The following is a 14,247-nucleotide window of genomic DNA, read 5'->3' as shown; positions in this document are numbered from 1 at the left end:
AAACCCGAAAAGGGGGCGATCCAGGAAAAAGTTAGGGAATAAGCGAACGACTGTGATCTGAGTTCATCAGTGTTATATCACCGTTTCATTCAACCCGGCAATCTTCGAAGGTTAAAGATCGACTAATCATCCACTTCAAAAAGCAAGATGAGCAGAGCGTCTTGAGGACATACGAGTCATAGCAGAGTCGAAACTCAGTAGGACCCCGTATCCACATTGCCATTAGGATAGTTCTCTTTTTATAGCGATCACCTCTTTTCAGGGATCAACTTCTTGATGCCCTCGCCTATTCCTGGCACAAATTTTCTCCCCAGTAAGAGTCGAATAATTCAATTAAAGAGCCTCTTTATTTTTCATTTATCAGTTTGTTTGCAAAAATGTCCGAATTTTTGATAAAACATATTGCATATGAACATAATGGTGGCTTTTGCAGATGATTTGCATAGGAAAACATTTAAAATTGCTTTGAATGTGCTTAATCCCGGACGGTGAATTCAAACCGAGTAATTTCCCCGAGGCATACGTGTATTTTTGGTTGCAGGTCACAGGAACCGGATGCCAAGTCATGAATCCTCATCCCCAAGCGGTTGACAAAGTCTCTCCTCAGCAGAGCATGTTCCCCAGCAGAGTTGCCAGTATCCAGACTATATATCCCCAGCGGAGTTGACAGTGTCAGACTGTATCTTCCTAGCAACAGCGGAGTGGTTGCATAACCAACAGATGAGAGGGTGGTGTTCCCAGTGTTCATCTCATTCCCCAACAGATTATTTTTAACAGATGTGTTAATCCCCAGCTTGAGGGCGATTAGCAAGTTCATATCCCCAGCAAAGGTTGTTTCCTACGACATTTCCCCAGGAAGTGTTTTCCCTACAGACTCTCCTCACAGAGCCTCGCCGAACAAAGTTTCCATAGTTGATACTCCCCCCGCAAGGTCAACTTTTCAAGCAGCCAAATTATTTTTGGTGGCTCATTGGTCCCGGCAGACGGATCATTCCCCACAGAGCATTCAAGGATTGATACAGCGATTTGTTCCCTACCGGAGTTTGCTTCCCCAAGCAGATTTCTTTTTACACCATGCATAACATTTGCATTTGCATGCATATCATATCAAGCATACACATAAGTTGATAAACAGGTTCTTCCAAGCAGACTGAAGAATTACTTTACAACCAAGGTCATGAGATCCAGCCAGAGGATCAAGCGTGAGTGATCCAGCCTGAGGGTCATTTCGAAGATTCAGCCTGAGAATCGTTTTCCAGTGATCCGGCCTGAGGTTCATTTTGAAGATTCATCCTGAGAATCGTTTTCCAGTGATCCAGCCTGAGGGTCATTTCGAAGATTCAGCCTGAGAATCGTTTTCCAGTGATCCAGCCTGAGGGTCATTTCGAAGATTCAGCCTGAGAATCGTTTTCCAGTGATCCGGCCTGAGGTTCATTTTGAAGATTCAGCCTGAGAATCGTGTTCCAGTGATCCAGCCTGAGGGTCATTTCGAAGATTCAGCCTGAGAATCGTGTTCCAGTGATCCAGCCTGAGGGTCATTTCGAAGATTCAGCCTGAGAATCGTGTTCCAGTATGCCAGCCTAAGGCTCAACTTGAAGATTCCCCAGTGAAGTCGCCTACAAGCTTTATTTCCCCAGCAATCCCAAGTCTAATTGAGGAGTCGTTACAACATGTTCTAGCCCGAAGAATATGTACGAAGCCCAAAAGTGGAATATTCTCGAAGCTGCATATCTAATATGAAGGTTGGGTATAGATTTCAAAAGAGGGTCAACCAGCGCATGCCTCAGATGCGGGATCTTAATGATGGGAATTTATCATCAAAACAATCCAGATCTAGCCAGAAGATCGAAGTAGATTCAGCCAGAGAATCGAAACAAAGAAGATCTAGCCAGAAGATCGAAAATCGCAACAATTCAGATCTAGCCAGAAGATCGAAGTAGATTCAGCCAGAGAATCGAAACAAAGAAGATCTAGCCAGAAGATCGAAAATCGCAATAATTCAGATCTAGCCAGAAGATCGAAGTAGATTCAGCCAGAGAATCGAAACAAAGAAGATCTAGCCAGAAGATCGAAAATCGCAACAATTCAGATCTAGCCAGAAGATCGAAGTAGATTCAGCCAGAGAATCGAAACAAAGAAGATCTAGCCAGAAGATCGAAAATCGCAATAATTCAGATCTAGCCAGAAGATCGAAGTAGATTCAGCCAGAGAATCGAAACAAAGAAGATCTAGCCAGAAGATCGAAAATCGCAACAATTCAGATCTAGCCAGAAGATCGAAGTAGATTCAGCCAGAGAATCGAAACAAAGAAGATCTAGCCAGAAGATCGAAAATCGCAACAATTCAGATCTAGCCAGAAGATCGAAGTAGATTCAGCCAGAGAATCGAAACAAAGAAGATCTAGCCAGAAGATCGAAAATCGCAACAATTCAGATCTAGCCAGAAGATCGAAAATCGCAACAATTCAGATCTAGCCAGAAGATCGAAGTAGATTCAGCCAGAGAATCGAAACAAAGAAGATCTAGCCAGAAGATCGAAAATCGCAACAATTCAGATCTAGCCAGAAGATCGAAGTAGATTCATCCAGAGAATCGAAACAAAGAAGATCTAGCCAGAAGATCGAAAATCGCAACAATTCAGATCTAGCCAGAAGATCGAAGTAGATTCAGCCAGAGAATCGAAACAAAGAAGATCTAGCCAGAAGATCGAAAATCGCAACAATTCAGATCTAGCCAGAAGATCGAAGTAGATTCAGCCAGAGAATCAAAGAAAATAGATTCAGCCAGAGAATCGAAACGAAGGAGATCTAGCCAGAAGATCGAAGAAGATCTAGCCAGAAGATCTAGCCAGAAGATCAAAATCGTATCCAGCCCGAGGATCAAAATTAATATCCAACCAGAGGACTAAATTAAGTATAGGTTCAGCCAGAGGATCGAAACTCCAGATTAAGCCAGAAGACTGATTCAGATCCAGCCAGAGGATCGGAAGAAAAATAAACAGCGCGGTGTATTTTCGCGTTTTTGTGGTGTTCTCGGAGCGCAAATTTTCGGTCTGTCTTTGGTATTCAATCACAACTCACCCCGTTTGTCTGATAAGCTGTTCGCTTTCATCCTACTCGGGTTAGTTGATGATTGAATAGGGGCAGCTGTAACACCCCAAAATTTGCCCTCCTCATTCATGCATTCATTTAGCATTTCATATTGCATTTCATCATGTCAATCAGAATTAGATCCAAGAAACTTTAAAAAAAAAACGAAAAATAAAACGAAAATAAATAAATAAATAAAAATAATAATAAAATAAATAAATAAAATATAATAGAAAAAACTTGGACCTCTCTCAAAAGCCCACTAAGCTACCAATATTAGGCTATAAATACTTGAGCTTCGGTGAAAAAAATATACATTCTATTCCTATTACCCTGTTTGGGAAAAAGATAGTGAGAGAAGAACCTTGGGGAAAAAGATAGTGAGAGATTACCTGACAGAGAACTCAGAGCAGCCTCCAAACCCTGAAGGGAACTCAACTGCACCTCTGCCTCACATAAACCCTAAAGATTGTTTGGTAAACCTCACGGGTGCAACTCAATTTCAATCAAGCTCTCCAATCAGGTTTGCCCTATTCCCATTATTTTACGCCTTTAATTTGAATGTTCTAAATGTGTGATGTATTATGTATGAATGTATAAATAATGCCTTGAATGCTTAATCGTTTAATTTCTAAAGTGTATGCCACAGGGTTTGAGGTTTCAGGTTTGCCATTATTCCCATTACCTTTTTTCTGTTTTGCTCTAATCTAACTTACGTTTGTCATAGCATGTTTTCTCCTAATCCTTATCTTGTTTCACTAACCCTTTTGTTGAGTTTTTGTGAAGGCTCACATGATTTTTGCAGGGATAGCTCGCTGGATATTCCACTTTGCTTGTGGGATACCATTTGGGAGATTTATTCTGATTGCCTTGTTGGCACGTTTACTTTATACATGTTTGTTTTGTATGTGTTCGTATCCCCACAGGTTTCGCGGTTCCTTCGTCAAGGACTGCCTTTTTGCATGAGCATCCCTAACCCTACCAACTCATTGATTTTTCTTCTCCTAAAACCCAAAGCAACATGTTTACTCCTTCTACTACAGGCGAGTAAGTCTCCAAAGGTCGAGCATCCGGTAGATTCCGTAGTAACGTCGTTCGTCTAAAACTCAATCCATAACCCCGTAGTTAGCCGAACTATGACTTGCTCTGATTCTCAGGCCAGATGAGATACGTAGGCATAAGACGCGATGTCTTGGCGAGCACAATTACCCTTAACCCCTAGGTAGCCGAGCTACGAAGACTCTGATTCTCATATTCAGATGAGATACGTATGCAGTGGATGCGACATCCGCGCGAGTCATTTTCATTTAACCCCCTTTTTTAGTAAATAACACATTAGATAAACTCACACCCTTTAGACAAGAACTACAAAAGTGGATCCCGTAGAGTACCACGGATGTGTAGGGGTGCTAATACCTTCCCTTCGCATAACCGACTCCCGAACCCAAGATTTGGTTGCGAGACCCCGTCTTGTCCTTTCCTTTTTCAGGTTTACTTCGAGTGTTTCCTTTCCCTCCTTTGGGATGAATAACGCACGGTGGCGACTCTTCTGTCATTTTCTTTCGCCGGTTGTTTTTTCGCGCACTGTATTTTTCAGGTTGCTACAGTATACCCACAAGGTAGGCATACTCCTCAAGTGTAGGCAAAAGCTGAAAATCCGGAAATGTGAACCAACGATACAAAGGATCATAAAACTGCACCAATACACTCATCAACCCTTCGTCCACCTGAGTAGTCAGAAGAGGACGAATCTCCCCAAAACGAGCCTTGAAACCCAAGGGATCTAGTACATAGGATGTCAGATTCCTTAACTCTTTCAAATCTGGATGTCTAAAACTGTACTTCTTTGTACTTCTTCTTTGTCTTTCCATGTCTAAAAATTTGCAAATAAACCCCTTAAGTTCCTTGAAAATTTTCTTCATTATTGATGATATGGATGCAAATGGGTGCATGAATGCATGAATGCAACAATCACACTCAAGGATCAAGCAAAGCACACCAAACAAAGGTCATGGGATGGATCATGTTATCCTTAATATCAGTCATCCATTTTGGTGGATTATGGTTTACACCTTATCAACACCCAAGTTCCATTGATATTAAGGATACATGAACAGATCAACCATGAATCAAGGGTTTATTGCAAGTCACGAGCATGGAGTCTTGGTTAAGAACCACCCAAAGGGAGTGTACTAGGTTTTAAACCTACCAAACATGTTCTACAAGAGGTTCCCATAGTCATCATCCCATCTTTCGGATATTATCGGATAAACGACTACTCGGGTTCCAAAAATATTCTCAAGAGAGACTCTTATGAGTGTAGTATCGCGTAACAATCGTATCAAATCTTACATTTGAACGACTTTCGCACTACATCCTAAGAATAGGCCAAGATGGGCTTGGTAAACTAAGGTCCTTGGCTTCTAAGGTCTATATTTGAAAGAGTAATGTCTAACCACAACTTACTTGTGTGACATTATTGATCCCAACATGACCTCCACCAAGTGAAAGGACTCGCAAGTCAACTTGCTAAGGAATAACTCCACACAAGTCAACAAGACTACGCCATTCTCCTATCCTAAGTGCACTCGAGTCCGGGTATAGAACTCATCTCACAAAGATCACCAAGAATACAAGGAATTAATATCAAGCAAATCAATCATTACATACAATACAGTAATCCCAAATTGCACAAAAATATGTCACAAGGCAATACAATACAATAAGTATGAAAAATAGGCAAAACCCACTAGGCAATTTATCCCCAGCAGAGTCGCCACTTTTTTATAGCGGGGTATTCGTTACCATTAGAGATATTGACTAAATCCAAGGTAAATCGTACAAGTCGAGTCGCCACCGCACTTCTATTTATCCAAAGGAATGGTTAGAAAGCGAACAAAAACCTAAAAGTTTTATGGAATCAAAAACTAGTAAAAGAGAGTCAGAGATTTGGGTAAGGGGGTTGGTTATGCAATGGGAAGGTGTTAGGCACCCAAAACATCCTAGGTACTCCTAGGGAGCCCTTTTCATACTCGTTGTAAGGTTGTTGTTTTGTGAAAAATTTGTGCAAACATGATTGAAGAGATGAGAAGAGAATGTATAAGTTTATTTACATTTTGTGTTTGGATGGATAACCCATTGCCTACGTACCATCTTAAAAAAGATTAGGATCAAAACCTCGTAGTTCGGGGTAAAAATCTCAAAAATGAGTTGGTGAATTGATTGGTCCAAAAGCCTTAAGGTCTTTTGTTATCCAAGGGAGAAAACTCAACCAAACCACAAATCCACCATGTGAGGATAGCTTCAACATGCTAGTGAGGGTTTAACCCTATAATAAGTATGGAAGACTCATTGTCCATCACTAAGGATATATGTGAGCATTACATCTACCACCAAGATAACTCAAACCTAATAGCTAAAGGTTATGAAAAATTTGATTAAGGAAGTGGCCATTGGAACCACAAAAAGACATTTGAATGGGTTATGTTTACCAATGAAAAGTATTTACAAAATGGTCAAAGTTTACTTAAAGATTCAATTCAAGATAAGTGTTATGAAAAGAAAGTTTGAAAATCAAAAGCCTAAGGCTTAGGTTTCTAATGTTGAAAACAAATGGTTAAATGTTTGCACAAAAAGGTTTTGGCTTGGGTTAGAGTGGATGGAAGAAGAAGAATGGCTAAGTTTAAGTAAAGCAAAAAGTGAGGGATAAAGAAACAAAACCACAATGGAGTTACTCTCTTGAGATCATATTGATGATCCAAGTAGCTCCCATCCTTTGGAATAAGCAATCACAATAATAGTAAGCTCAAGCAATCAAACAATTCTCTTAAGAGATCCTCAATGTATCTTGTGTCTTTCACTTTAGATGAACATGGCAATGGTCCTTCAATTAAGCTCAAGTGGGAACCCCTAGCACAAGAACACACACATCAAAGAGTTTTGTAAAACAAATTAAGAATGGACAAGAGTGAGTTTAGAGGCTTGGCCCATATTCATCATTAAGATCCTTTTGCTCCAACTTTTCATAGGGAAAGTCCTAGAATCTAAGTCCATTTCTCCATTATTTGCATAGGGAAAATCCTAGAAACTAAGTCCATTTCTTTGCATTTGGTCCACAACAATCAAAACAAAACACAAGCACAATAGTATATACACAATAATGTGCTCAAGTGAGCAAAAGGCAAATGGCATTAACATAAACATGTGCTCAAGTGAGCAAAGAGAAAAGCAAATGGATAATATGTGCAAGAATAGTAAATTGCATAAAAGTAAAGAGCAAAAAGTAAATGTTAATTGTTAATGGTTAGTGTTAGTAGTTAGTGTGCCATAAGGCAAATTTAGCGCTATGTTAAGCAATCGTAATTGGACTTATGTAGAAGTCACAATTATCTGAGGCCGGTCAATAATAATGTAGGCAACAACACAAGTTAAAAGTCTTGATTAGTGAACCAAGTTCCAACAACTTGCCATGCCAAAAAGGAAAAGAGAATTGATCTTGTATTGGTTTAAGCCTTTTGCATGATTTAGAAGACAACCTATCCTTAATGCAAAGCCATTCACTTGATCAATTGATCAAGATGAATTAGATTTGAATCAAGAAAGATTAAGTCTCCCTAATCAATGCTAACTTATCAACCTTCAACTCATTGATCAAAGAGAAAGAAGAAGAAGAAGGAGATGAAGAATGAATAAGGAAATGGAAAGATCAAAATGCATAAAGTGGAATAAGATGTACCAATCCATATGTATTGACCAAATGACATTGAAAGTCAAAGTCAAACAATGAGAAATCAGAAGTGAGATGAAGATTGGAGATCAAACAATAAGCATAATATTTTTGGCACTTTCAATATTAAAATAAACTTGAATTAAAAATAAAAGAAAGGTCAAACTTAAAAATTACTTCAAATCAACCTTGAAAGGTCCAAGTGATTTATCCCAAGTTCAACAAGGTCAAACTAAGTTTGACAAAAAAATTCAGCATTTTTAAAAGTCAGAAACTATTTTTAATCAATTAAAAATGAATAAAAATAACCTAATTGAACTAAAATCTCAAATAAATCTCAAATCAATTAAAAAATTGATGAGAATATTTTTCATGATCCATCATCATTCAAATAGGTTAGGAAAATATTTTTGTATTTTTTGAATATCAAAAACTATTTAAAATGAATAAAAAATAACCAGAAAAGAGAAAATTCACAAAAAATATCAAATGATGAAATAAAAAATATTAAAAATCAAAATCAGAAACTAGAATTTATTTGGAGACTAATGCAATTGGTCCCATATTTTTTGGATTAAAAATGAAGAAGATGTTGATTTTTGAAAATTATTGGAATAAAAGAAATTAAATCAGAAAATTGGAAATTCAAAAAAAACCAGGAGCGTTAGATCTGAGCTCATTAATTGAGCTGACAGATCATGCGCTCCAGATGCGCGCTTCCACCATAGACCAAAGTCAATGCGCTACACAATGAATTAAAATGAGTCATAACAAGCGAAGGCCAGGATTAGATCTGGGAAATTCAATCCAACGATCCATATTCAAACTGGCAATGGGACGGCCACCGGAGCCACCTTCTTCTCCAGTGAGCTTGTGTTTTCCGGCCAAAATTGCAGACAACCAAATCTTAACCAAAATACATGATCTATACATATTTGGAAAGTTGGGATGATGTACATCATCCCTGTGCCACTCAATTCCACTATAGATTCCTATATTGAGAGAAATCAGAGATGGAAGTTTTGTGGTGTTCATCATGAACTCAATGGATTTCAAAAATTAAATGCACAGTCATGATGCCTCTATTGAGAGGACTTCAGCCAACACAAGATCCAAGCAAATAGGTCAATATATGATGAGTTTCGAAGAAAATACCAGTTGATGAACAAACTTGAATTCTGGAGATTTGAGCTTGATTCCTTGCTTTCTTTGCCAAAACAGAAGATCAATGAGCTGAAGGATGAAGGTTTAGAAGCTTTAGATCCAAGGATTCAACCAGATGTAGTTGAATTTTGGATCTGAAAAATTTGAAGAAAAGTGAAATAGCTTCTTTGGTAATGGTTATGAATTCATTTGCGCAGCATCTCAGGCGCCATTAGGTTCAATTTGGATGAAGGTAAGCAAGTGTATTTATAGCAAGAGCTGATGCAATGCATGATCAAACTCGTGTGCATGTGAATTGGGTCCTCCATGCATGGGCCTGTACAAGCGCATGTGAGGCCCAAAACTTGGTGCAAATGCAAGCTGAAATGAATGTGAGATGGTTTGGGCGTGCAGCTTGGAGTGAATTGGCTTGTGTGATGAATTTCAACATGTTATGCATAATCATGCCTAAAACTTCTCCTCTTCGAAAATGCCATTTGCCAAATCCAAACATGATCATGTGAGTAATGGTTGGAAAGGTTTTAATGTAAGGAACAATTGTTATGTTGGGCAAAAATCCATTTGAAGTGTGGAAATTGGTGAAATTGGAGTTTAAAGTGCAAGGTGCAAAACATGTAAAGGCAAAGTTTCTAAATTTGGCCAATGTTCAAGCCCTTATGTTTTGATGATGCAAGCCTAAAATGAAAAAACCTCCAACATAAAAGTTGTAGATATTTTCAATACAATCAAAATGGACTTAAATTTTGCATCATTTGGAGTTTTGATGAAAGAGTTATGGGCACTTGAAGTTGGACTTTTTTGCCTTTCAATGCATTTGGCCCAAAATGACCTATAATGTCTTGCATTATCACATGTATTTCCTTTGAGATTTTGAAATTTTGTTCAACATAAAATTTGAAGTAGACATCTTAAGCTTTCCAATGCATTTTATCCCACCCAAAATCATAAAAAATGAATGAGTTATGTCCTTGGGAAGTTGACTTAAAATTAGGGTTTCAGTCAAAATGACCTATAATGTATTGGAATGGGAGATGGCCTTCCAAGCTTCAAATAAATTTTTGATGAACATGAAAGTTGTTCATATTGTCCTTAAGAACATTGTTTGTTCTGGAACCATCTTCATTTGACCAACACATATAAAGTTAGGTCTCAGTGCATTTCAAAATAGTCAGATAAATTGACTGATCAACTTCTCAAGTCCATGACTCATATCTTGAAAAATTGATGATTGAGGACACTCAAATAAGTTCAAATATGAATGAAATGAAGAATTAAAGAAGTTCCCTTGATTGTATTTGATCATGGGCTGAGGTTGCTTCATGAGCAAGGCACTATGGTGCACAGATGAATTAGGGTTTCCCTGAGGAACCAGCCTCAAATCTTTTGACTTGCTTTGATCAAAATGATGAGTTGAGATGCTTGGGAGGCATATTTTATGGATGAGAGCTTTGGGAACCATTACCATGCTTGCTATCACCTTCACTTGGCCATATCTTTGTACCAATGATCTCTTTGAAGCTCTTGACTTTGTGATTGCTCAAGCTACAAACAAAAGATGTTAGTGACATATTTTTGTGCTTTTGGTTAGTAAAACAAAAGAAGAAAAGAAATGATATACAATTCAAGCATGCTTTGTGATCTCAAACCATTCTCAAGAAGTCCCACCCAAAGGCAAAGGGAACCAAGATACTAATGATCCTTGAGGCAATGCAAATGCAATGTTATGATACCATGAAGGATCTTAAGGACAAAATTAGGGTCTTACAGTGTCTTCTCCCTCCAATAGTCAAACTGAATCACCAGTATAATACTCGAGCCAGTCGCCGGAGAAGGATGAGTCAGCTTGAACAAGAAAATAAAGAGCTCAGAGAGGAAGTAATCACCTTGAAAGACAGTTTGGAAAGGCTTACTGATATGATGGAGACTTTGGTGGCTGCTCAGAATCAGTCATCGAATAATTCTCAAGATCCATTGCAACGAACAACAATCTCTAAGAATGTTTCGACGCCCATTCCAGTGGCACCCGTCAATGATCAACAATATCACATGCTACCCGTTTTCCCTTGGGGCATTCCTCACGGTTATATGCCAACTAGATACCGCCCTCAAAACGCTGACTCTCTAGTACTGATTGTTGTGATGTCTGTACCTCCTCCTATGGTGCATACGACTCCTTATAATGAAGAAAAAATTTATCACGCTGCTCCAAGCGAAGTTGTGGGAGTAGATGAAAGGTTAGAGGGATTTCAAGACCAGTTCTTAGAAATGCAAAGGGAAATCAACGCTCTTCGAGGTAAGGATCTTTTTGGCAAGACCGCTTCCGAACTCTGCTTGGTTCTTAATGTTCAAATTCCGCTGAAATTCAAAGTACCAGACTTCGAGAAATACAAAGTAAATCCATGTCTTCAAAGTCATTTGGTGATGTATGCTAGGAAGATGTCCATTCAAACTGACAACCATCAACTTCTGATCCACTACTTTCAAGACAGTTTAACTGGTGCCACTCTTAAATGGTACATGGCCTTGGACAATGCGAAGATTCGTACTTTCAACGACATTGGTGAAGCTTTTATTCTTCAATACAAATATAATATAGATATGGCTCTAGACAGAGATCAACTTCGTGCCATGTCTCAGAAAGACAAAGAGAGTTTCAAGGAATATGCTCAAAGGTGGCGTGAAATTGCTGCACAGATTTTCCCTACACTTGAAGAGAAAGAGGTGACTAAAATCTTTTTTAAAACTCTGAGTTCATTCTACTATGACCGCATGATCGCCAGCGCACCCAGTTATTTCACCGAGATGGTAAACATGGGCATGCGACTTAAGGAAGAAGTCTGAGAGGGACGTTTGATTAAGGAAGCCAGCGTTTCTAGTCATGTTAAGAAATTCTCCAATAATTTCTCCAAGAAGAAAGAATCAGATGTTAGTGTCGTTTCATATGGCAGACAAAGAAGAAAGTATCAACATGTTGCATCCGTTTCACCAATCATTAGTCCACCAATGGTAGCACCAATTTATCAGCCACAATTCTCACATCAACATCAACAACAGTATCCTCAACGGCATCAACAACAACATGTTCAGCAACAACCATCAAATCAACAACATCAACAACCTCCACAACAGGCTCTCTCTCAATTCAACAATCAAAATCGTATTAAAAAAGGCCACAGTTTGATCTTATCCCAATGTCCTATGCAGAATTGTTTCCTGCACTGCTAGCTAAAAATCATATCCAGACAAGGTATCCACCACATATGCCAAAGGACATTCCCTATTGGTACAAGGTAGATCAATTTTGTGCTTACCATCAAGGGGTACCAGGACATAACATTGAAATTTATTTTAGTCTAAAGTCAGATGTTCAGAGGCTCGTCAAGAGTGGTATCCTTTCATTTAAGGACATAAACCCCAATGTTTAAGTTAATCCTCTACAGTAACATGGTTCAACCTCAATTAACATGGTATATGGTTGCCCGGGCAGTTTCTAGATCTATGATGTACGGTTGTTGGGCGAGAACTTAGTAAAGAAACACGCAAGATATAGCAAGAATGGTTGTGTGCCTCCACATAACTACGCCTCTTGCAGGGTTTGTTCCAGGAACTCTCAAGGATGCCTAACTATTGTAACGGATCTCCAGGATCAAATGGACCAAGGTTACATTGTATCCTACCAAGCCAGTGATTATAATCAGGTCATAATGGTCAATAGTGACAATGAAGTGAATGTCATAGTTCCTCAGTTCAACGACTCTGAACCTATACAAATTACTTATGACAGTCGGAATACTTTTGTTACTCCTCTGGTCATTAATTTACCGGGCTTAGTTCCCTACCAATCTGATAAAGTTGTGCCTTACAGGTACAATGCTACAATGACTGATAATGGAAATGATGTTCCTCTACCCTCCATTGTTAACATCGCTGATGTAAGCAGGGGCACAAGGAGTGGGTGTATATTTGCAAAAAGGACTAAGGATGTCACAGCAGGAAAGTAGGCTCATGTTAAGATCCCTTTTGAACCGGTTGGCCAATCTGACAACATGAATCTGAAAAGTGATGACGATGAGGTGTTGAAGATTATCAGGAAAAGTGAATACAATGTGGTGTAACAATTACTGCATACACCTTCCAAGATATCTGTGTTATCTTTGTTTATGAACTCTGAGGCTCACCGTGAAGCTTTGTAGAAAGTCTTAGAACAATCCTATGTAGACCATGATGTGACGGTCGGATTTTGATGGTATCGTCGCTAATATCATGGCCTGTAACAACTTGAGTTTCAGTAATGAAGAGCTCCTCGAAGAAGGAAGAAATCATAACATGGCACTAAATATCTCAATCAATTGTATGAATGACTCTTTGTCAAGTGTGTTAGTGGATACATGCTCGTCTCTCAATGTCATGCCGAAGTCGACACTTTCCAGACTTTCTTTTCAAGGTGCTCCTATGAAGAGTAGCAGGATTATTGTTAAAGCTTTTGATGGTTCTAGAAAAACAGTCATTGGAGAAGTCGACGTTCCTATGACCATCAGACCTCATACTTTCCGAATAACATTCCAGGTGATGGACATAGAAGTTATGTATAGTTTTTTATTGGGTCGTCCTTGGATCCATGAAGCTGGGGAAGTCACTCCCACTCTGCATCAGAAGCTTAAATTTGTGAAGAACGGGAAGCTAGTGACAGTCTGTGGGGAGCAAATACTGGTTGTGAGTCACTTATCATCTTTCTCTTATCTTGAACCTGGAGAAGTTGTTGGAACTCAATTCCGAGCCCTTTCTTTTATTGACAAAGATGTCAAGCGAGGAGTATCTATCTCTTCATTCAAGGATGCACAACGGCTAGTAAATGATGGTAATCGATGGTTAGGGAACAATTTTGGATCTCCCAAAAAACAAACACCGATAGGGTTTAGGCTTTTCTCCTACTTCCAAGACGATTGCAGAAGAAAGTAGATATGTTCGTTCAATAAAAGAAACTTTCCATAGTGGAGGGTTCATCAATCCCACTTTGCCAGAAGTTAGTGCCATCAATGAGGATGACGATTCAGCATGGGAACCCTACTGCGACGATCCTAAACCCGATCTTGAGGCAGAAGATGCATATGTTCCTTTCTACTTTCCTCATCATAGAGAACTTGAATATATCCCGGGGTCAGAAGATGAAGCAGCTGAAGCCAATATCATTGTGGAAGATAATCCTAAAGATGTTCTAGCCAACTTCATAACTCGTAGAGTGATTCGCTAAAATTGGATCTTTGTTGAT

At 38.9% G+C, this 14,247-nt stretch overlaps 1 protein-coding gene across 1 annotated transcript; it reads left to right on the top strand.

Moving 5' to 3' along the window:
• Nucleotides 1–10,811: 10,811 nt before the first annotated feature.
• LOC127079911 (uncharacterized) lies at nucleotides 10,812–11,819 on the top strand. The gene has a single exon (XM_051020262.1). The coding sequence runs from the start codon at nucleotides 10,812–10,814 to the stop codon at nucleotides 11,817–11,819; it is 1,008 nt and encodes a 335-aa protein (XP_050876219.1).
• Nucleotides 11,820–14,247: the final 2,428 nt, after the last annotated feature.

Source organism: Lathyrus oleraceus, chromosome 5 (genome assembly GCF_024323335.1).
Source record: "Lathyrus oleraceus cultivar Zhongwan6 chromosome 5, CAAS_Psat_ZW6_1.0, whole genome shotgun sequence".
Lineage (NCBI taxonomy): Eukaryota > Viridiplantae > Streptophyta > Magnoliopsida > Fabales > Fabaceae > Lathyrus > Lathyrus oleraceus.
Note: the sequence above shows the minus strand (reverse complement) of the source record. Positions and strands in the feature narration are given on the sequence as shown.

What these genes read in the sequence shown, in the direction of transcription:
- LOC127079911 (XM_051020262.1), top strand. Translation starts at nt 10,812, where the DNA reads ATGAGTCAGCTTGAACAAGAAAATAAAGAGCTCAGAGAGGAAGTAATC.